The sequence below is a fragment of the Vulpes vulpes genome, chromosome 3 (genome assembly GCF_048418805.1).
Source record: "Vulpes vulpes isolate BD-2025 chromosome 3, VulVul3, whole genome shotgun sequence".
NCBI classification, from domain to species: domain Eukaryota; kingdom Metazoa; phylum Chordata; class Mammalia; order Carnivora; family Canidae; genus Vulpes; species Vulpes vulpes.
Genome location: NC_132782.1, coordinates 93,937,814 through 93,962,803, shown reverse-complemented (window position 1 = coordinate 93,962,803; position 24,990 = coordinate 93,937,814). Strand labels below are relative to the sequence as shown.

General features: G+C 51.3%; 1 protein-coding gene across 1 annotated transcript in view; it reads left to right on the top strand.

The window, feature by feature from the left end:
* The window catches only part of IL21R (interleukin 21 receptor), a 36,598-nt gene extending 12,025 nt beyond the window's left edge, over positions 1-24,573 (top strand). The window contains exons 2-9 of the mRNA XM_026011058.2: positions 9,596-9,659; positions 12,229-12,331; positions 15,102-15,301; positions 18,059-18,204; positions 19,414-19,591; positions 19,840-19,939; positions 20,982-21,066; positions 22,862-24,573. Coding sequence (XP_025866843.1) covers positions 9,611-9,659; positions 12,229-12,331; positions 15,102-15,301; positions 18,059-18,204; positions 19,414-19,591; positions 19,840-19,939; positions 20,982-21,066; positions 22,862-23,632 — 1,632 coding nt within the window. The 5' untranslated portion in view covers positions 9,596-9,610 and the 3' untranslated portion in view covers positions 23,633-24,573. The remainder of the gene's footprint in view (positions 1-9,595; positions 9,660-12,228; positions 12,332-15,101; positions 15,302-18,058; positions 18,205-19,413; positions 19,592-19,839; positions 19,940-20,981; positions 21,067-22,861) is intronic.
* The last annotated feature ends 417 nt before the right edge of the window (positions 24,574-24,990 follow it).

The window sequence follows — 24,990 nt, the reverse complement described above, 5'->3', positions numbered from 1 at the left end:
TGATACAAAGCTGTCTTTTATTCCAGTGTTTAGTTCACTTACATTTAACAAAAATACTGATGTGTTTGGGATTAAGTCTACCATCTTACTATTTGTTTTCCTTTTGTCTATTATTTCTTTCTTTTTTCATTTTTTGAAGAGTAAAATTTAAAAAATTATCATTCTGTTTCCTGTTATATTTTCTTTTTTAATTCTTGGGGATCCCTGGGTGGCGCAGCGGTTTGGCACCTGCCTTTGGCCTGGTGCGCGATCCTGGAGACCTGGGATCGAATCCCACATCGGGCTCCCGGTGCATGGAGCCTGCTTCTCCCTCTGCCTGTGTCTCTGCCTCTCTCTCTCTCTCTGTGACTATCATAAAAAAATAATAAAAAAATAGTTCTTTTAGCGCTTTCCTTGAGATTACAATATGGATACTTTTTAAAAAGATTTTATTTATTTATTCATGAGAAACACAAAGAGAGAGAGAGAGAGAGAGAGAGAAGCAGAGATATAGGCAGAGGGAGAAGCAGACTTCATGTAGGGAGCCTGATGTGGAACTCGATCCCAGGACTACAGGATCACGCCCTGGGCTGAAGGCAGGCACTAAACCGCTGAGCCACCCAGGGACCCCATACAATGTGCATACTTAATTTTTTTTTAGTCTATCTTATATAGGTAGACTTATATTGAGTCTACCTTATATTTATAATTTCCCAGACAATACAGTGACCTTTAACTTTATTCATTCCTTTTTACGTTTGGGGTGTCATGGTAATGTATTTTAATTTTGCATATAGTTTAAATTTCGTAAGACATCATCCTTATTATTATTTTAAGCAATTATTATTATTTTACATTTATAATATTCTCTATTGCTTTTTATTCCTTCCTATATTACTTTGCTTCTCATCTGGTGTTATTTTTCTTTTGCCCAGAAGACTCACTTTAATATATCTTTTGATGTAGTCTAGTGACAAGTTCTCTCAGCTTTTTTCTTCTCTTTTCTTTTCTTTTTGAAAAATATCCTTATTTTGCTTTTATTTTAAAAATTATAATTAAGATCTAATTTACATACCATCCAATTCACCTTTTAAAAGTATACAGCTAAGTGGTTTTTAGTATATTTACAAAGTTGTGCAACCATCACCACTGTTAACTGCAGAACATTTTCATATAAATGGAGTCTTACAATATGTAGATTTTGTGTCTGGCTTCTTTACCTTAGCATAAATTTTTAAGATGCATCTGTGTTGAAGCATATATCAGTACTTAAACTAATCTGATGGCTGAATAATATTCTTTTCTATGGATACTCTATGTTTTGTCCTTTCAATTGGTGGATATTGGGCTGCTTCCAGTTTGGGGCTATTATGATTAATGCTGTTATGAATTTTCACACGCAGAGGTGCTTTTTTAATGGACATATATTTTCAATTATTTTCACTGTATACCTATGAATCAAATTGCTTGGTCATGTGATAACACTGTATTAACTTTTTGAGAAACTGCATGACTATTTCCCATAGCAAATGCACCATTTCACATTCCAATCAGCAATATATAAGGACTCCAGAACTCTACATTTTCACCCACTTTTAATTTTTCATTTTTAAAATAGTCATCTAGTTAAGTTTGAAGTGATTTTTGTCTGCATTTCTCTATGAGTAATGATGATAGCACCTTCTCGTATGTTTATTGGTCATTCATTAGTGTATCTTCTTTGGAGAAATTTCTATTCAAGTATTTTGCACAAATTGGGTTGTCTTTTAGATCTTGAGTTGTAATAATTCTTCATATATTCTGATACTAGACCCCTTACAAATACACAATTTAAACTATTTTTATTTATTCTGTATATTGCCTTTTCACTTTCTTGGTAATGTCTTTTGATGTGTACAAAAGTTTTAAATTTTGAAATAGATCCAGTGTATCTATATTTTTCTTTGGTACTTGTGCTTTTGGTGTCCTATATAAGATATCTACTGTGTGATATAAGGTCACAAAGAGTTAGATATGTGTTTTATTTTTAAAGTTTAATGTTTCTACCTCTCACAGCTAGGTCTTTGAGCCATTTTGAGTTAACTTTTGTGTGTGAGATAGGAGTCCAATTCCATTCTGTTTCATGTGGATATCCAATTGTCCCAGCACCATTTGTTTTAAAGACAATCTCCCCTCCATCAAATTATCTTGGCACCCTTATCAAATATCAATTCAACATAAATGTATAAGTTTCTTCCTGGACTTTGAATTTGATTCCATTGATCTATACATAGGTTAGTATCACACTGTGTTGATTAGTGTAGCTTTGAAGTAGGCTTTGAAATGGAGAAATCTGAGTCCTTCAAGTTTGTTCTTCTTTTTCAAGATACTTGTCTATTCTGGCCTCTTACATCTCCATTTGAATTTTAGGATCAGCTTTTTAACTTCTGGAAAAGAGCCAGCAGGGCTTTTGGTAGGGATTACTTTGAATCTGTAGATCATTTGGGGAAGACAACAATATTGAGTCTTCCAATCCATGAACCCATGGGATAGGCTTCCATTTATTTGGGCTTTCTATCATTCTTTCAATAATGTTTAGTAATTTTCAGTGTGTGTGTCTTACACTTTTGTTAAATTTCTATTTTATTCTTTTTGATATTATGGTAAAAGAAATTACTTTCTTAATTACATGTTCAGACTGTTCATTATTGTACAAAGATACAATTGATTTTGCATATTCATCTTGCACCCTACAACCTTGCTAAACTCACTTATTAGGCCTAATAGTTTTTGTTTGTTTGTTTGTTTGTTTGTTTTGTTTCATTTTGGCTTTTTGGTGTGGATTCTTTAGAATGTATATACAAGATCATATCATCTGCGAACAGAAATGCTTTACTTTTTCCTTTCCAATCAGGATGACTTTTATTTCTTTTTCTTGCCGAATTGTCTTGGCTAGAACCTCTAGTACAATGTTTAATAGAAATGAGAGTGGACATCTTTGTCTTGTTTATGATCTTAAAGGAAAATCTTTCTGTGTATAATGTTAACTGTGGAATTTTAGTAGATCTGTTTTCATATTGAGTTTGCCTTATTTTTTGAGGGATATTTTTTCTGGATATAAAATTCTAAGTTGGCTTTTAAGTATAATCTTCCTTTAATTTTTAAAATAGTTTTTCTATGATGTGTGTAGGTGTGTGGGTTGTTTTTTGTTGTATTTGTCTTTCTTAGGTTTGTAGGACTTCTTGAATCTGTGGATTAATATATTTTTCTGGTTTTGAAAAATTCTTAAGCAATACTTCTGTTATTGCTTCTGAATTGATCTCTCTCCCCTATGTCCTAATATATATATATATATATTTTTTTCACAATGTATATGTCTCTTTTGCTCTTTTCTGTATTTTTATTTATTTATATTTTTATAAGATTTTATTTATTTATTTATTTATTCATGAGAGACACACAGAGAAAGGTAGAGATATAGGCAGAGGGAGAAGCAGGTTCCCTGTGGGGACCCTGGTGGGGGACTCAATCCTGGGACTCCAGGATCATACCCTGAGCTGAAGGCAGGTGCTCAACCACTGAGCCACCCAGGTGTCCCTCTTTTCTGCATTTTTAAACATTTTTTTCCTTTGAATGCTTCAATCTGAGTATTTTCTATTCCAGCTCAGCAATCCTCTCTTTTAATGTTACAAATCCATTGCTAAATCCATTCATTTCTTATATATTTCAATTATTGAATTTTTTAGTTTTAGAGTTTCTACTTTTAAATAGATTCCATATTTCTGGTGGAATTCTTCAACATAGTCATCTGAGTATTTTTAAATCATGTTACGTAACACCACTTTCTGAATCACCTATGTGTCTATTTTACTCTTGATTTTTGGTCATTAGGTTCTGTTTTCTGGTTTGCCTTGTCAATTTAATTGAATGCTCAACATTGTGCATGAAAAATATAGAAGCCCTGGGTGAAGCTAACTTTTTCCAGATAGGTTCTGATTTTCTTTTAGCAAATATATAGCAAATAGGCAGATCATTTTGATGCATTTATGGCTAAAATGTTTCTGATTTTTCCTTATTCTCAAGGTACATCCTTTCCTAAATACCTGGGTATTTACCAGGGCCTATTTTTCTTGCCAGGGCTTGAACTCTGATTCTTCCCTCACTGTTGTGAAACAACCAAAATCTCTTTAGTTTTTAAGCCCATTGCCAGATTCTTTCTGCTAGGTTTCTTGGTATGGGACTCGTTTGCAATGACTTGACACATGATTTGAGGGGAAATTGCATGCAGAATTTCAGTACATTTTCTTTTCTCTGGAACCCTGGCTTCTAAAGTACTAACTTTATTGCTCTCTCATACCTCTGTTTTTTTTTTTTCCCTACTTAGTAGTTTTCAACTACTAGTAGGTGTTTCAGTCTGATACCAGCTACTGCACCATAGCCAGAGGTGGAAATCCCCCTTCACATTTTATTTTACAAACATAAGATTAATTGACATTTAAAATTTTATTAAATAGTTTGGTCATACAAAAATATTTAAAAATATATTATATTTTGAATAATGTAATCAACACCCATGGTAGCTTTGCTCAGTTTCACCAAACTGTTGAAACACCTGACACATCCCCTCCTTTTCTACTCTATTCAAAGTTCGACATTTTTTATCATCCCTTTAAGTTTCTCTATATTTCCAGGACACATGTATGTTCACCTAAACAATATCTAGAGCTGTTTTACACAGTGTTAAGTGTGACATAGATGGTATTACTATGCATGTATTCTTATTTTATTTTCACTATGTATTTTGTTTGTGAGAGTCATTTGCTTTGCTGTGTGAAACTATGATTCATTTTCACATTGAGTGATTACATCACAATTGATCTTTCCATTCTCTTGTTGATGGATATTTAGGTTGTTTCCAATTTTTACTATTAAAATCAATGCTGCGTATGCTTCTTGTACATACATGCCAGAGTTTCATCAGTAGAGTACGTAGGAGTAAAATGGCTACGTCTTAATACAAGCACCTGCTCAAATTTATTAGACCATGTCAAACTATTTTCCAGACCACTAATTTACATTTCCATCAGCCATGAATGAGAGTTCCCATTACATTATGTCTTCAGCAACATGTGATATTGTCAGACTTTTAGTTTTTGCCAATCGAGTAAAATTAAAATGGCATGTCATTGTGGTTTTAATTTGCATTTCTTTGTTGGCTGTGAGTTAAGTACTTTATGTTCTACGTATCACCCACTTTAATCTGACTTCAGAGCTCCAGGCTTCTTCACTTCCCAAGAATCTCCTGAAATTCAGCTTTTAGTCTGAACTACCGCAACACCTAAGATCATTCCTTGGCACCGGAGCCTGGCAGATAAATACCTCTCTATAGCTCCATTCCATCCAGGACTGTGTTGGAGCGCTTTACATACAGTGATGTATTTGGTGCTTCTAACAAATCTGCAGCAAAGAATCATGACCCCCATTATACAGATGAGAACCTAGAGAACCAGAAGTGTTAGGAACTTGCCCAGGGATACACAACTGGGACCAGGAAGACTCCAAGCCAGGTGCTCTTGACTCCTCTGTTGGAGATTGTAGAGGTAGGTGCTGCCACAGGAGATCCCATAGCAGATAGGCCCTTAGGAAAATTACCCTGCCCTTCACTCAGAAAAAACATCTGGTGGTTTGGTGTGCACCTGGGGAGAAAGTGCTGTTGCCCTCAGGAATCAGCCCTAATGTGAAGACCCACAAAGGGACAGATTCAGGGCAGGGAGAGCAATGGGACGGGGAGGAGTTCCAGCTCGGTGTCTTTACCATTCAAGGGTGCTGTTCCCTGAATTGAGTGGCTTATTTTAGACAGTGTTAAATATCTCTGCACCCCCTAATGAAAGAGTTAGACATTTTTCAACCTCCTTTCAATCCTCTAATGCCAGTGAGAATCTCAGTTTGGTGTTCATTTGCCTTAAACACTTGATACTCTTTAATCCCCCTTTTAAGGAAAGGCAAACTGGATTTGCCAACTTCCCAGTTTTATGTGGGAGACAGCATCTTATTCAAATTCGATTATTGTCTTCTGTTGCCTTTTATTTCATTTTACAGTTAACCAATTGTTTTTGTTTAAGAAACACATAACATCTACAATTATCTTGGGCACTGTTGCCAGTGCTTTACACATACTGACTAATTTACTTTTCCCAAAGACCCCCTGAGGTAGGCACTATTACTGGGACGTCCATTTTACAGAAGGGGACTCTGAGGCCCAGGAAGTTTAAGTAAATTTCCCTGAGGTCACACAGCCTGTAAATGGCAGTGTCAGGATTTGAGCTGAGGCAGGTTGGCCCCGAGTCTACAATTAACCATTGTGATGTACACAGTCTTTCTGTTTCATACTAGTTCCCTGTTGGTTGTATCTTTTCTTTTGAGACATGTTTATTGGAGCAAACCTGGGAGGCAAGGTAACGATAAATAGCAAGTAGATAATAGCATGGGTGAAAACCTTGAAGGCAGTAAGTGGCAGGAATTCTGGAACATTCCACCGTGGCTTCATGGATGCAAGGGTAGAGCAAGAGATTGTGGAGACTGATTAAGAGGGATGGGAGGGGGGAAGGTGTTCAAGGGGAAGACTCAGCACAAGAATTTGCCTCATGCAAAGGCAGAGAGGCATGACAGGGCCTCAGGTGCTAAGGGGATGCTGAGTAATTCAGAGCAGCTGGCCAGTAACTGCAAGAACCCAGCACCCTCGTATAGCACTTTCTGGTTCACAGAGCACTGTCACATCTGCTTTCCACTGACCCTTCATAACTGCCAGGTGCAGTGGGCAGGACTGTCCCCATTTTAGAAGTGATAACCAATGTCAGAGAGAGGTAATACCAGAAAAAAAGCTATTATTTCTCCAAGTTACTCTGGCTTCCAATTCCGGGCCCTTTGCTCCATTCCACTGTATCAGGTATCTTTGATGGCAAGCAACAGAAATGTAGTTCACATGGTTGAGCAAAATAAAGTGGGTGTTTGTTTTAGTTTTGGTTTTTAACTCAAGTAAATGAAACGTCCAGGTGTGGACATCAGATACGGCTGGATCCAGGTCCTCGAATAATGCCATGGGGATTCTGGGTCTGTATTTTTCAGCTTTCGAGAAAATCTCAGGCAGGCTTTCCCTAAATGGTGACAAAGATGGCTACTAGCTTCCAGCAGGCAGCCAAAAAAGTCCCTCTTTACTGGAGTTCTAGGGAAAATCCCCAGACTGTTCTCACTCACTTTGCTTGGGTTGATGTCCATCCCTGATCCATTCCATGTGGCCAGGCTGGTGGGGTGCTGTCTTGGCCAAGGCTGAGTCAGGTGCCCACCTGTGGAACTGAGGTTCTAGTCCTCTCCACACAGACCACACAGGGACAGCTCCAGTTGGAGAAGCTCTTCATAAGAGAGGAAGAGGTGCCAGGCAGACAGAAGCAGCAGTTGCATCTCTTCTATCATCAGGCACCTGCGTGTCATCTATGCAGAGCTGAGGAGTTTGGAGGGGTGGAGAGCTTTGAATCTGGGCAAGGGAGGTGGTGCTTTATCCTGTGGTCCAGATGGAGCTTCTGGGGAGTGACATAGATAGAGCTATGCCAGGCCTTGTACTGGGGCTGGGGGCAGAGGTGTGGACATGCCAGTGAGGGGCAGATATGAACCCCACCTCTTGTGACAGGAAGTAAATCCTCGAAGTGTGATAACAGGGGTCCTCCAGGGCTGAGGCCAGGCAAGAACAGTGTTCCTTAATGTCAGTTTAAAAGGTTTTTGCCCCAACATTATTTTAGTAGCGATGTTACTCATTTTTAGGTGTATTGGGAAAAAAATACACAGTATAGATACTATTGCTTGGAATGAGAGCGGAGTTAGATCTTTTTATTTTTTAAAAAGATTTTATTTATTTATTTATGAGAGACACAGAGAGAGAGAGAGAGAGAGGAGGGAGGGACATAGGCAGAGGGAGACGCAGGCTCCATGCAGGGAGCCTGATGTGGGACTCGATCCCGGGTCTCCAGGATCAGGCCCTGGGCCAAAGGCTGCGCTAAACCGCTGAGCCACCCAGTCTGCCCCAGTTAGGTTTTTTAAATGAGCTTATTTATAGAAAACATTAAATAAATAATAGTACACCATGATCTACAAATATGGCCAACATTTTGGAAGTGAGAAATTTAGGGACCTCTTGGCTAGATCATTCTGGGGCCCCTCTATTTCTGGTGCTCTAAATTCTCTATCCATCACAGCTCTTTGTTGAGTGTTTATGTGTCAGGGGCTGTGCTCAGGGTTTTCTGCAAAATGCTTCCTTGAACTCTCACAAGAATCTGGGAAACAGGGTTTACCATCTCCACGGGGCTCAGAGAGGAGAAGTGATGGGCCCAGAGCAACACAGCTGGTGATCTGAACCTCTGGGTGTGCTTCACCACTGCTTCCTTGGTGACTTGTTTAGGAACTCAGAGGGAGCTCTCAGTGTGGCCACAGTAGGGTCTGGGGGAACCCAGGTGTGTGTATGTTGTGGAGGTCTTCCCACTGTGGGCTCAGGGACGGTGTCTGGGAGAAGCCATGCCTGTGACTTGATTCCTGCATGGGTCATTCCCTTAGGCTCCAGTTCCAGTTCCAATCCCGTAACCAGGAGCCAGTCAGTAACCAGGGTGGGACTCCTGGGCCTGGGGAGGTGGATACCCCCCCTCTAAGTGGCACCTCCCCCAAGCAGACACAGAACTGGGGTACAGTGGGCAAAGTGCCAACAAGAGTCTGGTGTGGCCAGCCTGGTGGGTCACACCTTTGCCAAAGACACCAGCGTCTGTTCCTCCCTGGCAGGTCCGTGCTCTTCTCCAAAGAGGCCTCTCCTGCATCTCATCCAGATCAGGGAGTCAGGCTCGCCTCCACGGGGTCCCTCCGGGGCTCCCCATATGCTTTCCAGTGGGCTCGCTAACCTGGGCTCAGATATCCGGCTAACCTTAGTATTCATAGGGGTCTTCTTTGTGGGCTAACCTTGGATCTGTTATTCAATAAGAAGCCAGTCTGCCGGGCTAACGTCAACACAGGTGTTTTGTGGAAAGGACTCAAGATCTCTGCTTCTCAAATACCACTTTCCATGCCAGCTTCCCCTCCCTGCCTCCTTGACTCTCTTTTTTTTCAGATGGGTAAATGCCCATGTTTCATCTCATGCACAGCACTACATCCATAGGCTTCCAGGGACAGGAGAGCAGCTAGCTCCTCCCTCTTTAAACTCACCTCTCAGGCCACCTGGTGGCTCAGTGGTTGAGCAACTGCCTTCAGCTCAGGGCCTGATCCCAGGGTCCCGGGATCGAGTCCCACATCAGGCTCCCCAGCAGGGAGCCTTCTTCTCCCTCTGCCTGTGTCTCTGCTTCTCTTTCTGTGTCTCTCATGAATAAATAAACAAACAAATTCACCTCTTATTTGGGACTGTGTTAGGAGACAGGAAGAAGGTGGGAGAAACAGGGTCCAGGGGAAAATCAGCCATTTCTAAGGGGCAGGAATCCTTGGGAGCATCCAAGGGCTCCAACTCTTGTTTTTCCAAGAATTTGAGGCAAGTCTTCCAAGGGAGGGAGAGGACCAGAGGGGAGGCTGTTCGGAGGCCCGGGTCTTCCCTCTCCCTGCGCGTCTCTTCCAGGACCCGAGAGTCAGCATGCTGTGCGGCGGGGCAGCCGCTCTGTTCCTGCTGATGCTCCAGGGAGGTGAGTAGCTGCTCCAGGTCTGCGGGTGGGGAGGAGGCCAGGCTGGCCTGCAGGCTCCGGGGCAGGGCCAGGGCCCGCAGGGCGGGGGGCTGCAGCCTCTGTGCACGAGGGCTGGACTGGCCAGTTCCCCATCAACTAGAACCCGTCCCACCTGGGAGCCCCGTTAGCCAGCAGTGGCTCATGTGAGTCCCACATGGACCAGACCACGAGCTGGGGGCTTCACGGCTCACTCACTGCGGGGACGAGAGACTGGAACCTCCATTTCCACAGCTCTCGGCCTGGCCTGGCTTCCAGCCCTCAGAGGGAGGAAGTCCTGCCTTTGGTCTAACCTCAATTTCTCTTTGTGCAATGACTCTCCTAGGAGATGTTTGTCAACAATCACAGAATCCCCAGCAGGCCCTGGGGGGTGGGGGTGGGCATGCGGGAGACAAAAGTAGCCAAACCTTGGAAGGCACCCACAGGGCACCAGAGGATGAAGTTAGAAGCCCCAGCTGGGAAAGGCCAGGCATTGGACTTGGGTGCCCAGCCAGGTCTCAGAGGCCTGGGAAGCCTTCCCGGAGGAGGCGGACGCAGCATACAAGCTCATCGGGGTTACACTGGGGGCAGGGGTCCCTCGGCCGCTGCTCTGCTGACTCTGCAGTTTTCTCTGGTTTTTACCGAAAGGCCCAGAGCCTCAAATAGCTTCTTCAGGAAGCAGATGTCTGGCTCTTTTATTTTCCCCTTCTGCGCGGCCAGCACTCGGTCCTGGGCCACCCCTGCGGGCACAGACAACAAGCCCCTGCTGCACTGGGCTCTGAGCGTCACTCACTCCGCGCCCCCCATGGCCCCGTGTGGCCCATGCCATAGTGACACCAGGTGCTCACTTGAGGACACCTTGTCAAGCCCTTGGTGACCTTGAGCCGGGCTGGGAATAGCAGCTCCTCTCCAAGTTCTAGGACCCTGACGGAGAACAACCAGGGTGTAAACTAGGAGAATTTGCAGCCATGTGGTTGCTCCTGCAGCCCCCGGTTTAAAGCCTCACCAAAATCAGTCCTCTTTCTCCACCAAGTGTCTGCACTGGCCCCCTGTGCCCACCGACAGGCCCTGAGTTCCTCCCAGGGGAAGCCTCCTCCTAGCGCAGGACTCATTGTCACAACTCAGATCCCTTGGTGGTGGCTGCAAGGAGACCTGTGTTGAGGAGGATTCTGAGGGTTGCCCAAAGGAGGGAGTGCCGTGATCGATTAGTGATGTTTGCTGTGCGCACGGATGTCAACGAGTAGCACAGCTGAGATTTTCTTTCCTGGGTGAGAGTCTCAGGAGCCCAGCCCCAGAGTGACCGGAGGTATGGCCCAGGCTCAGAGCCTCCAGGTTCTTGTCTATAAAACGGTGGCGGCAGCCGGCGAAGGACATTTCCAGCAATGGTCCTCTTGGTTCTGAATCCAGCTTCTGACCTAAAGTGAGGCACAGGAAGGGAACACAGCACCACCGCTTGGATCTTCATTAGTCAGGAGAAAATAGGAAAAAGCCACTAAGGATGACTTCACTTAAAAAGGGGAACAGATTTCTGGTAAATAGTTGAAGGGGAGTGGGGGAGAAATCTCAGCGTTGGTACTTGATCTTACAGAACAAAACGAAGCTAAAACTTGTTAAACTTATTTTGTCGAACATTGACACAAATTTTTTTTTTTTTTTTTTTTTTTTTATGATAGTCACACACAGAGACAGAGAGAGGCAGAGACATAGGCAGAGGGAGAAGCAGGCTCCATGCACCGGGAGCCCGATGTGGGATTCGATCCCAGGTCTCCAGGATCACGCCCTGGGCCAAAGGCAGGCGCTAAACCGCTGCGCCACCCAGGGATCCCACAAATTTAGATTTATGGTTGCACCCCCTACTTCTAGAACAACAGAAAGCATTAATGTTGAGGGTGGGAGGGCATTAAGTCTCCCAACATAATGGCCTGAGTGAGCACTCCCGGTGTCACCTGGCAGTAGTGGTGCTGGCCAGTACACTAATACAGATTTTTCAGCAAAAGTTTTAGAGGGCTTCTTGGTTTGGGGATGTTTTCTTACTCCCTCCATGCACTTCTGGCCTCCCTGAGGTCCGTGTCCTGGCTCGGCCAGCTGCTGTGAAGCAGAGGACCCCAGCCTTGTCGGGGCTTTCAGCAGTGCCTCTGATGGCTTCTTGAATCCCTGACAGGGGGCTGCAGATTCGCCCTGCAGCTGGGGAGTTCAGGACCTGCCACCAAGGGGGACACTGGTCAGGAGGGACGCAGAGCTGGTGGTCACATGCTGGCTTTGGTGGGTGGAGAGTGCTGAGGTGGGGACCCACTTAGTTCCTTACATTTCACATTCATAGTGTCCTGTCTCTGTAGCCAGCCTTGAAACACGGGGGTCACACCAGGAATTCCCAGGTGGCAGGGACGCCCTTCCCCGAGTCCACATCTTAGCTGCCCCTGGGTTGCCAAACTCGGCCTGGCCCTGGAACCCCTGCCTCCTCTCACCCTCCAGCCCCCGAGGAGGGGAAAGGGTGAGGCACCATGAAGCCTCTGGCCAGACCCCACCACGGCCTCTCTCTCCCCTCATCTTCCAGCCTGGGGTTGCCTAGACCTCGTCTGCTACACCGATTACTTCCAGACAGTCACCTGCACCCTGGAGACAGGGACCATCCACCCCAGCAACCTCACCCTCACCTGGTAAGTGGCTGGCCCTCACCAGCCCTGGGGATGCTGCTCAGGGTGGCCGCTGGGGGGCTGGGGCAAAGCAGGACCAACCACAGAAGGCCACAGACCGCGTTGGACCTTCGATGTGCCCGGCAGACAGTTTAGCAATAAACATAATAGCTGCCACTTCCTGAGGGTTCTCAGGCTTGTTCACCATCAGCATTTGGTTTTGCCCCAGGAGAGGCTGTGAGCTGGACTCGCCCTGCCTGTCTTACACCCCCCTCCCCGCCCCGGCTCACGGCCCTTGTCTAGAGCATCAGCTGAGAGGCCACGGGGCAGTTCTGTCAGCTCCAAAGGCCATACTCTCCTGCCCACATAGCCCTAACTGTGGCTTTTTTTTTTTTTTAAGATTGATTCATTCGTTTTAGAGAAGGGTTAGGGGGGACAGGGGCAGAAGGAGCCAAGCAGACTCTGTGCTGATTGTGGAGCCCAACGTGGAGCTCGATCCCACGACTCCGAGATTATGACCCGATCTGGAACCAACTGAACCACCCAGGTGCCCCAGCCCTACCTGTGGTTTTGAGACCCGTGGACAGCCAGACTCCTTCCCGTATGATTTGTTTTTTGAGCATTCAGTACATCCCGGGCACCTTGCTATGTGCTTCCTAGGAACGATCACTTCCTTTCCTCGCAATTATTACTGTCATTTTACAAATGGGGACATTTGGGGTTCAGAGAGGTTGTGCCACTCGCCCAAGCTCACACAGCCAGTGAATGGTGGAACTGGATTGAAACACAGGCAGCCTGATTCCAAAATCCACAGGCCCCTTTTAGTCCATTGTTAAAGAACAGGGACGTGAGGCTTTACTCAAGACCACTGCCAGGGGCACAAGGCCCACTGCATGGGGCTTTGCAGTCAGGGGAGAGATTGGGCTCAACCTCAAATACGACCAGGAAAAAGGGGGGATGTAGAGCCAAGGGGGAGGGTGGGGTCAGTGGATGGGAGTTACCAAGAGGACACGTCAAGGGGAAGGGAGGTCTGGCTACATGTCACAGTGTTCTTTTTTTTTTTTTTTTTTTTTTAAGATTTATTTATTTATTCATGAGAGATACAGAAAGAGAGGCAGAGACATAGGCAGAGGGAGAAGCAGGTCCTTATGGGGACCCAGATGCAGGACTTGATCCCAGGACCCTGGGATCACAACCTGAGCAAAAGGCTGATGCTCAGCCGCTGGGCCACCCAGGTGCTCCAGTTCTTGCTGACGGCAGCCCAGGTTGGTCAGACGTCATTGGGGGATGAAGTGGAGGGCAAGGAGCCTCCTCACACATCCAGGGCAGGGGATGCTGGCTAACCTGACTTAGCAGGAGTCTTGTCAAAATTAGTGCAGAGATGACCCGGAAGCCCAAAGGTCAGGGCCTCGTCCAGGAGAGTGCTCAGAGGAGCCTGCACAGAACTTAACCAAGGAGAGAACCTTTATTCATAGGCTGCTCAGGATAAAGGATAGCTGGCTTTCCTCTCTCCTCACTAGTTCATTCATACATTCATTCGGAACATGGTTATTGACCTCCTGCTAGACACCTGCCGGCACTGGGGGCAGACCAGTGAGGTCCCAGGAGCTCTACAGTGGGGGGTGCCTGGGGAGACAGATAATAAACACATAAGCAGCCATCAAGATACTTTCTGATGACGATGAGTGCTATAAAGAACAGGAACATGGAAAAAAAAAAAGAACAGGAACATGGGCCACGGGGTCCTGAGCAAGTGACACGGGGGCGGGTGGTCTGGGCAGGCCTCTCTGGATGAGAAGGAGGCAGCCAGTGAGCTGGGGCAGAGCATTCCAGGCAGAGGGCACTGCCTGTGCGAAGTCCCTGGGGGCGGGGAAGGGAAGGGCTGATGAGTTTGAGGAATATCGAGGAAGTCAGTGTGGCCAGAGTGGAGTGAGTCAGTGTGGGAGGGAATAACAAGCAAAGAAGGTGAGAGGAAGGCTGAGGGCAGATTTCACTGTGGGTGGTGAGCAGTCACTGGAGGGTTTTAGGCGTGGGAGTGACGCAGAGTTTTTAAAGGTCCCCTTGGCTCCTATGCAAGAGGCTTGCATTGATTGAGCGGAAGTTTCTGTTCTAACAAATATTTAGCAGAGAACAGAGTCTACATGTCCATATTGGCCTTGGAGGGTAGTCATGTTGAGAGTCTGAAAGTGTAGGTAGAGAAATAAATACTTGCTGAACTCCTATACATACTTCAAAACCCATCACTTAACACCCAGTGGGAATGAAAAGGCCAGAGTATTGCCCCAACCCCATACCAACAGCCTCCCTAGAATTTCACCTGGTGCAGGGGATGAGGTTCATTTGGCTCTCATCTTGGCCTTCAACCCAGGTACTCCACTAGGTATTCACTGGATGTTGGATGGAAAGAGGGAGGAAGGAGACCTGAAATGCTTAGCATCCTTCCTACAGGACAGTGATCTAGTTGATGGAATTGACAAGGACAGATTTAGGCTCAGTCTAGGCAAGAATGGCCCAAATTTCCAAAGTTGAGAGTTTACTACCTTATGTGAGGTAGTGAGTTCCCGGTTCCTTGGAGGCATGCAAGCCAAGCCTGGACGCAACCCATCAGGGATGCTTCGGGAGGCGGAGGGTAATACCTTCCCTGGAAAGTGCTGGTGGACCGAGTGACCCCCGCCTCCAGCCTCCCAGTCTCACCTCCAATCCCTCCCAGCCCCGAGATTCTGGGTTTCTGCCCTGGCCACTTGCGCTGAGCCCCACCGGCCTCCAGCCGTGACTGGCTGCTCTGTCCTTGAAGGCAAGACCCATATGGAGAACTGGAGGACGAAGTCACCTCCTGCAGCCTCCAGTGGTCCACCCACAACGCCACGCACGCAAAGTACATGTGCCACATGGATGTGTTCCACTTCATGGCCGACGACATTTTCAGTGTCAACGTGACAGACCAGCCTGGCAATTACTCCCAGGAGTGCGGCAGCTTTGTCCTGGCTAAAAGCAGTGAGTATTCTGTGGACCCCAGAGCAGAGGGGAACCCAAGTGGGGGCTGAGCCCCATGCTCCCGGGCCAGCCGTCCCCCATCATCAGAAGTGACCTGTCCCGTGTGCTGGCTTCCCCCTAGCGTTTGTTCTATAGACACGCGACTACGGTGCGGTGCGGTGGGTTGATAACTAGATTTGGGCCTTAACCAGAGAGAGGCCACAGAGGCGTGAAACGGAGTTGGCCTGGGGCTCCGGAGCCGGCTGGCTGTGGCCCTGGACTGGCTCACGATTTGTAGAGTGAGGGCCCTTCTGGGCTCCTGCCCCCAGTGTGAGGCAAGGTGGGGAGGCCACGTCACAAGAGAAAACCTCCCCTGGGATTTTTCCTGCTTCTTAGCTTGCCAATGAGGCCTAGAATTTCCCTCCAGGCTGGAGGGAGGAGGCCTGGCCGGTGGAAGCGGTTGTTTCTGTGGGTCAAGTGCCAGGAGGAGGCACGGAAGGGCACAGGAAGCAGCTGTGAATGTGTGTATGTGTGTGCGCACGCATGTGCCCAAAGTGGAGTGTCCAGGGAGGGGGTGAGACGCCCGTGCCCAGAGGCATGCAAGCAGATGGCTAAGAGAGGCCTGCCCCTGGGGAGGCTCAGCCTCTGAGGTCTGGGACTTTGTGTCCCCAGATTTCCAGCGGTGGGGCAAGATGATAAGAGGGCATCTGTCAGTCACACTCTGGGGGGCCAGGGTTGTGCCACTTTGGGTGTGAGCACAAAGGGTGTGCTCACAGAGGGTGTGAGCAAAGCTTCACGCATACCCAGACACACCCAGTCTCCTACACATGCACACACATGCGTAAATACACCCTCAGAGGTACAGATGTCCTGCCGACTCCAGGCCTAGACAGCACAGACAGATGCTCACATTTTCTCTCGGACCCGTGCAGGTGCGTGCACACACAGGTGCGCACACATGCTCACTTGGCCATTTGGGTCCAGGCGTGGCAATCGCAAGAAGCAGGGGCGCACTCCTGGGTAAGCCCGGTGGGGGGCAGCATCCCCGCCCCTCCCCTGCAGAGCAGAGTGCAGGGCAGAGAAGGAGCTGCCTTGACACTGCACAGGTGGCTCCAAGTCACATGGTTGCCCTTCACCATGAGGGATATGAGGCGCCCTTGCCCAGATGTGGCTCCGGCCCCTTCCTCCTCCTGGGCACTGGGCCTCCCTGGGCTGAGCACCTGCCTCTCACGATGCCTGCCGGGCTCCACAAACATCTGGCTTCCTCCCCCAGTTGGTTCACACCACCCAGCCCAGGCCACAGGGGGAAACTGAGAGCTCGCCCAGCCTGGGAAGACAGAGAGGGTTTAAGAACGAGTCCAGTCCAAAAGGACCCGTGGCTCAAAGGCAGCGAAGCTTTAGAGTTCCTTTTTGCAAAACCCCTGAAAGATTCATTGGTTGATTTAATAAGCATTTCTCCAGGGCCTGGTGTGTGCCCGCTCTGTCCTGGGAGCTGTGGGCGCAGCGCTGACCCAGGAGAACAAATCCTCGGCCCCAAGCAGCTAAGATCCCAGAGAAGGGGCAGAGGGGGAACAGGAGCACACGGGGAAATGCAGAAAATGTTAGATGTTGGCAAATACGGTGGAAGAAGGAGAGAAGGTGGGATTGGGGGGGCCAGGAACCTGTCATTTCTCTCTCCTTGAAGGGACCTCCTGCTACTGAGCTGGTCCCCGAGAATTGTCACCCCATGAAAGAGGAGCTGGTACCCTTTTACAAGAGAGGAAATGAAGACATATAACATGTCATATCCTATTCACGAAACAAGTTTGGGATAGAGCAGAATGGGAGGCCTGACTTTGACCTTTGCCTGGGAAGCACCCAGGAGGGTGTGGTGATGTGACTCAGGCCTCCGCCTCTTGCACTTTCCAGAAGTCTGGGAGAACCCTCACACCAATTCACACGTGGCCAGTGAGGAGGGTCTGAGTGCTCTGCTCTGCAGACCCTGCAGAGAGCTCAGGAGGGCTGGCGTTTGTCGTTAGCATTAATTAATATTAAGGAAATCTCATTAGCATTTATGCTAATCAGCATCTTTTGGCTTCTGGGGGAAGCTGCCTCTGAAAGAAAATGATGTCATCGTTTAGAACAGAAATGCAGAAACAGTGCCTCTGGCCCACATGTTGCTTAGCCAGTTTTTGGATTAGTAGCTAACTTTATTGGTTTTTTAAAAGATTTTTAATTAATTAATTTATTTGAAAGAGCATGCACACGACAGAGAGAGAGAGCGAGAGAGCATAAGAGGTGGGGAGTGGCAGAGGCAGAGGGAGAAGCAGACTCCCCCATGAGCAGGAAGCCCAATGCGGGGCTCCATCCCAGGACCCCAGGACCTGAGCTGAAGGCAGATGCTTCACCCACTCAGGCACCCCTCGAGCTAACTTTAATGTTTGAGAGAGCTTCCCCCTATTTGGGATTCCAGGTTGCTCTTCTCTGGCCACCCTGGTCTGCTGTCCCGCCCAGCCTGAGTGGTGGCATCCCTCTTACGCGTCCTCAGACCCCAAACCTGCCTCACCCACTTCTGTTACACCCCCCAGCCCTGCCCCTATAGGGCTGCAGGTCCAGTGTGGTCTCAACTTCTCATTTCTCCGATGAACCAACCGAGGCTTGGAGAAAGCGGCTACCTCGACCAGAGTCCCTCCCGGGTTCTGATCCAGGGGGTCAGGGCATAGGGGCATTTCCTGCCACCACATCCTTCTCAGCTGCTGCCCCATCTCACTCCTTATCTTTCTGGCTTTTTCCTTCAAGTCAAGCCGTCCCCCCCTTTCAACGTGACTGTGACCTTCTCGGGACATTATAACATCTCCTGGAGCTCCAGTTACAATTCCTACGCGCTGAAGGGCAAGCTGCAGTATGAGCTACGGTACAGGAAGCAGGGGCGCTCCTGGGCTCTGGTGAGGCTCGGGGAGACCTGGTGGGGAGGGGGTGAGAGACAGCATGCAGTGCTGAGCATCCGGGGCGCTGGTGGTGCGGAGGGGGGTCAGAGACACGGGTGAGCTGGTGACTCAGAGCAGAGAATGGAACCAAGGATCCACGGAGGGTGGAAGCCCCCCGCCCCCCTGCACCTTCCCTAGCTGTCCACCCTCCCACGCCTGGGGTAGGAGGCCCCTTAAAAGTCTTTCCTTCCTGCCCCTGGTTCCTGGATCAGCTTGCCAGAGAGGAAGGGGGTGTCACTTCCTCAGATTCCACCTGGAGTCCCGAACAGTCTCAGTAGACCAAGTTTCAGAAATGGGGTGATCTGGAGCCTTCCCACCTGCCTTAGAACGGTCACAGGTGAAGACCTCCAGGTGAAGACAGTCCAGTGTTAGAGGGACCACTGTTTCCAAGGTGAAGGCTTCTAGAAGCCTCCTTGTTGTTGTTGTTGTTTTTTTAATATTTTATTTATTTATTCATAAGAGACACAGAGAGGGAGAGAGAGAGAGAGGCAGAGACACAGGCAGAGGGAGAAGCAGGCTCCCTGCAGGGGATCCTGTGGACTCCAGGATTTCACCCTGAGCCAAAGGCAGGCGCTAAACTGCTGAGCCACCCAGGGATCCCCAGCCTCCTGTTTAGAGCAGTGGAGAGTTCCCCAGTGTCCCCCAATTCAGAACAGTCGTGGCCAAAGACTTCTAGAATGATCCATCCTTCAGGGCGGGCCCAGTTGAAGCATTTCATACATGCGGCTGTTTGGAATGTCCCCTGTGGAAGACTTCCAGAGGTATCCACGGCTGAGATGCCTGTGGTCGAAGGCTTCCAGAAATGCCCGCTCTTGAGAAGGTGCACAGAGGGACAGTCCACAAAGTGTCCACTGTCTGGAATGCTGTTGGTTAAAGATTCCCAGGAGGGGCCATCCTGCTCCCGGGACCATCCAGGTCCTCGCAGGGCAGGGCCCCAGCCGGGACAGTGAGGGGAGAGCTGGGGTCGGTCAGAGAGAAACGAGGTTCAGGCGGCGCACGTGGCTCTGAACCTCCCACACCCGAGTGGCCACGACTCAAGCTGAGCCTGGGTCCTGTGGCGGGAGTGGGGACTTGGCAGGGGACGCGCGACCCCTTCGTGGTGCTTCTGCTGGAGGCGGGGGCTGGCCTGGCTGGTCCTGACCCGGCGTCCTCTCCCTGTGCCGGCAGAGCCCGGGGAGAAAGCTGATCTCCGTGGACTCGAGAAGCGTCTCTCTCCTCCCCTTGGAGTTCCAGGGTGACTCGAGCTACGAGCTCCAGGTGCGCGCAGGGCCCCAGCCCGGCTCCAACTTCCAGGGGACCTGGAGCGAGTGGAGTGACTCTGTCACCTTTCACACCCAGCCGGAAGGTAGGCGTGACTCCCAGCGGGGCGCTTGCTGCTCCTCCTAACTCCGTGCACGACCATCTCCATTTTGCGGGTGGGAACACGGAGGCCCAGAGGGTTGGAGTGTCACTTGCCTGGGGTGGGGGTGGGAGCAGGAACCCAGACCACCTCACTGCAAGGCACCTGCCCGGACCCCGTGCCCACTGCACCCGCCCCACGTGGCGTCTGGTTAGAGGTTGGTTCCACGTTACCCAGTGTCTGTTCCCTCCCAGAGATAAAGGGAAGCCAGCACACGTACCTGCTCTACCTCCTCCTGGTCATCATACTCCCCATCCTCGTCTTCTTAGGCCTGAAGATCCACCTGCCTTGGAGGTGAGCCAGGGAGGCAGGGAGGCAGGGAGGCAGGGAGCGGGTGGGGCTGGGCCACAAGCCTCTCTGGGGCCGCCCAGGGTTGGGGGAACACAACCTGGCGTCGAGACACTGATAATGGCGATGACGGTGATGGGAAACAGCTCCTGTTTACCGGGCACCGTGCAGGGCGCCCACCCAACCTCATGAGCTGGACATCTGGTACTCCCCTCCCCTGGGCGACAGGGGAAGGCCAAGGGCTGCGGAGTTTTCAGAGAGCTTGCCCGAGGCTGCGCAGCTCTGAAGCGAGGCAGTAGATTTTGAGCCCGTGCTCAGGACAGGGACCTGGGCTATGATCTTGTCCAGCGAATTTTATGCTTTGAGTCCCAAGGGGCACGAGGTGGGGGCGGTGGTGGTGGCAAAGGGTTGGTGTGATCCTCTACACCCTGCCACCCCCGCCCTTCTGCTCCAACCAGGGCTCTTGCTTTCATCCATTTATATACCGGGTTTCTGCTGAATGTTGCCACTGATTAAAATGATAACCTAAAGCTCCCCTGGAGGCAAGCGCTGCAGCCAGGGTTTGCTGAGCCCTGGGAAGGGGGTGTGTGGGGTGGGGTGGGGGGAGGGGAGGGGATCAGCACAATTTGTTCATCTTCATTCAGAGGTTTTGGCAAAGACGAGGCAGAGAGGCTAGAGGGGGAGGGAGAGCGATCCGAATGATAATGAGTATCACGGGGCGCTGTCGAGGTCCTGGGGTGCTGTGCAGACGGCCCCCGTGGAACTGGCTGTCTGCTCATCCTCAGTTGTAGAGGAGGAAGTTGAGGCTCAGCACGGAACAGGCAGCCAAGCACTCAACCCCCAGGCACCCTCACCAGACTTGCTGCCCCCATTTTAGGGATGTGGAAACTGAGGCCCCGGGGCAGAGGGGTGGGAGGGAGGTGCATGGGTGAGCTTTGGGAGGGGCCGAGTCTCCTGCAGGACAAAGCTGGGGAGCCCCTGAGCTGGGGGGGTGCAGGCTGCTCCCCCTGCGGGGACGGTGAGGGCTCACCTTGTCTCCACCCCCCAGGCTGTGGAAGAAGGTGTGGGGGCAGGTGCCCAGCCCGCAGAAGTTCTTCCAGCCCCTCTACGTGGGCCACAGCGGGGACTTCAAGGTGAGTGCCCGCCCGCCCCTGCCGCGCCCGCGGAGCCTCTGCCCTCTGGGAGCTGAGCTCCACCGCCCCAGGACCCCAGCCGCACCCTGCAGGCCCCAGCCTGGCCTCCGGGCTCCGCACCTGCAAAGTGCAGGAAATAATCCGGGTGGGGGCAGAACTGGCATAAGAATGACACAGAATCAGGCAGCGTCTCCCAACCGGACGTCGTCGTTTGGGGGAGGGGGCGGGCCGGGTGGTCGCTGGAGCCACAGACCGGCCTCCTGGTCCTTTGTCAGAAGCCCTGGGAGGGAGGTAGAGACGGAGCAGGTTCTGGGAAGGGTGTGGATGGCCCCACCTGCAAACTACGCCCCTGCCGAGCCCCAACCACCCATCACCCGCCGGCACCCACGGTTGTCTGTGCCCATTTACCGCTCAACACCCACCCAGCGTGGGAGGGCCCGCCGCAGAGAGGATGTGGTGACTGGTGGGGCCAGGGGAGGGGGCAGCCCGCCCACTCCAGCCGAGCCTGGATGTCAGGAAACGCGGACCAGAGCCCGGCTGAGCTCCTGCTGTCTGCCCGGCGCTGCACCGAGCGCCCTCTGCCTTCTGCCCCTTCCACCCTGATCGCCCCCCGCCCCCCAGGGAGGAGCTGCTCCATCATCCACAGGGCACCCTGGGGAGACGGAGGCTCAGAGCGGGGAGCAGGGGAGCAGCCTGGACCCCCCCTCCCCGGGAGAGAGACTTTCCTGCTTCCTCTGTACCGTTTCGGAAGCTCAGAGACCACAACGATCTGGTGTTTACTTCCCCGATGCTCACGGACCGGGTGCCTGGCACGCTGCGGGGAGCGTCAGAGATGTGAACGCATCTGCTCCTCACTACAGCCTGTGGAGTGGGCGCTGCTGGCAGATGGGGGGCCTCATCGGGGTCCTGAGATGTTTTCTTTTCTTTTTTTAAAGATTTTATTTATTTATTCATGAGAGACACAGGCAGAGGGAGAAGCAGCTCCCTGCAGGGAGCTCAATGCGGGACTCGATCCCAGGACCTCGGGATCGCGCCATGAGCTGAAGGCAGATGCTCGACCACTGAGCCACCCAGACGTCTCTGCCCTCAGATATTTTCTGAGGCACTAGGCTCAAAACGAGGGGGATTCTGGTTCTCAGGGGGTTTCACTGCCTGAGACTGTCAGATGGGGACCTGTGTCATGATTGGGACCCCTGGCCAGCAAGGGCGCGGGGGCCGCTGTCGCCTCACATCCCTTACCCACCAAGCACATGGAGGCCTTTCTAAGTGGCTTGTCACTGATTGACTCCTCGTGTTCATTTGGTCAATAAACATTTATTGGGTACCTACAAACTGAGGCACCCTGTGAGCCCCCAGGGATACAGCTGTGACCAGAAGGATTAGTTGAGGCTACTGCCCCTGCCAAGTGTCCACTCTGGTGGGGACACCAGCAGGAGGATGTTAGTTTCCAAGGACTGTCCCAGAGGAAATGAAACAGGGGGCCAGTGGTGGTTCTGTCACCCAGAGCTCAGGCCCTCCCGCCCCCTATGTCCCTATAAGCTCAGGAAGCTTGGCCCCCGACCCAGGCCCTATGCAGACCCCAGGCCACTGAGCATGGATTGTCGGGCAGGCTACGGAGGGCTGTGGCTCCTCCTGCAGGTGGACAGAGGGACAGTGGTGAGGAGCGTCCCTGGATAAGGGCGCACCACGGTTCTGACCCCTGGCACTCTCTTTTTCCCCTCGTGGTGTCTCTGTGTCTGTCCATACCCTCCTTGCACCCATCCCGTCATGACTGTCCCCCCTTCCTCCCTCACAGAAATGGGTGGGTGCACGCTTCACCGCCTCCAGCCTGGAGCTGGGCCCCCGGAGCCCCGAGGCGCTCTCCTCCCTGGAGCTGTACTACTGCTGCCCTGCACAGAGCGCCAGCAAGGGGCTGGAGTCCACGCAGCTGCCGGAGCCCTTGGACCTGCTGGAAGCCGACGGGGGGCCCGAGCTGGGGGGCTTCTGGGTCCCAGGCCCCTCCACTGCCAGCAGCGTGGGTGGCTCAGCTTATAGCCAGGAGAGGGACCGGCCATACGGCGTTGTGTCCATTGACACGGTGACCGTGGCAGACACAGAGGGGCCGTGTGCGTGGTCCTGCACCTGTGGGGCTGACGGCTACCCAGCCCTGAACTTGGATGCCAGCCTGGAGCCCGGCTCCAGCACTGAGGATCCGCTCTTGGACACAGGGACTACGGTCCTATCCTGTGGCTGCGTCTCAACCGGTGGCCTCGCCGGGCTGGGAGGCCCCCCGGGCAGCCTCCTCGACAGGCTACAGCTGCCCCTGGAGGACGAGGCAGGTTGGACTCCGGGGCTGCCCTGGAGCGGCAGGCCACCCCGAGGGGCATCGGACAGTGAAGCGGGCTCACCTCCCGCCGGCCTGGATATGGACACTTTCGACAGTGGCTTCGCGGGCTCGGACTGTGGGAGCCCTGTGGAGTGTGACTTCACCAGTGCTGGGGATGAAGGGCCCCCCAGGAGCTACCTCCGCCAGTGGGTGGTCATGGCCCCTCCACCTGAGGGACCTGGGCCCCAGGCCAGCGAGTGAGGCTGACGGGCTGTCCAGAGCTGGTTGAGCCACTGGGTCCTGAGCCAGAGATGGGGTCCCTGGGGCTGTGCGGTGAAGATAGGGCCCCTGAGCCTGGTTGACAGTGTGCATGTGTGACCCAGGTGCACACCGGTGTGTCTGTGTGTGTGAGCAACACATGTGCCCGTGGACATGGAGCATGCCCGTGGTGATACCATGTGCCCAAGGCCACCTGTGTCTGTGTCTACAGGAGCTCCCTGTGTGCACAAATGTGAGAAGTGTGTGTTACTGGCACTGTGTGCACACGATGCCTGCCTCCCTCCTTTCCAGACAAGGGGCAGCCCTCAGGTCACATGCTGAGAGGCTGGTCCAGTGTTGCCCACAGGGCCTGCATAGACCAGGGCACCACCTGCAATGGGCACCAGTCCCAGCCCTGCAGATCCTGCCTCCAGGAGCCTTTTCATTCCTCAGGGGGAGGGGAAGAGGTTGGGGTGAGTTCACTGTGACCCTGGGTTGCAGAAAGGTTTGTGGGGCCTGTGGACCTAGGCGTGGATCCCAACTGAGCCAACTTGGGCAAGCCGCTTCCCTTCTCTGGGCTGGAGTTTCCTGTATGGACTCGGTGTTGGGGTGGCAGGTGGCATGACGCACCTTGGGGAGAAATCGGCGAGGTCACCCACTGTACAGGCTGCAGCAGAGCAGACCCTCAATAAATGCAGCTTTCTTCCTTCTGGGGCCCAGATCAAGGCTTGTGCTGGAGGTGGGCGGGGGTGAGAAACCAGCCTGGGCTTGGGCGCCCGCCAGTGGGCTGCCCGTCCTGCAGATGGGCACCCCGGGGGGTTTCCAGGCTTCAAGTCAGCCCGTCTCTTAGGAACAGCCCCCACCAGCCAAGATTTCTTTTTCTGGTTCCTGTTGCTCACTTGGTTATTCCCTCTATGCACCCAATAAATACTTCTCGGGTACAAGTACGTGCCCAGACCCTGTGTGGGGTTCTGGGGTACGTTGGTTGGGGGGAAGAGACCTCCTTTGGCACTCGTGGTGGGGGAGGGGCCAGAAGGAATCAGCGGCGATGACCCAGCGCTCCGTGCCTCTGGCATCTTATTTGCTCATCCCCAGGCATTAGGGAGGAGTTAAGTTTCTGCTGAAGATTTTTTTTTAAGATTTTATTTATTTCAGAGAGAGAGAGAGACAGAGATAGCGAGATAGAGCACAAGAAGGGGGAGTGGCAGAGGGAGAGAAAAGGGAGAAGCAGGCTCCCTGCTAAGCAGGGAGCCCGATGCCAGGCTCCATCCCAGGGCTCTGGGGTGGGATGACCTGAGCCAAAGGCAGACGTTTAACCAACTGAGCCACCCAGGTGCCCCTTGTTGACGACTTCCCAGAGA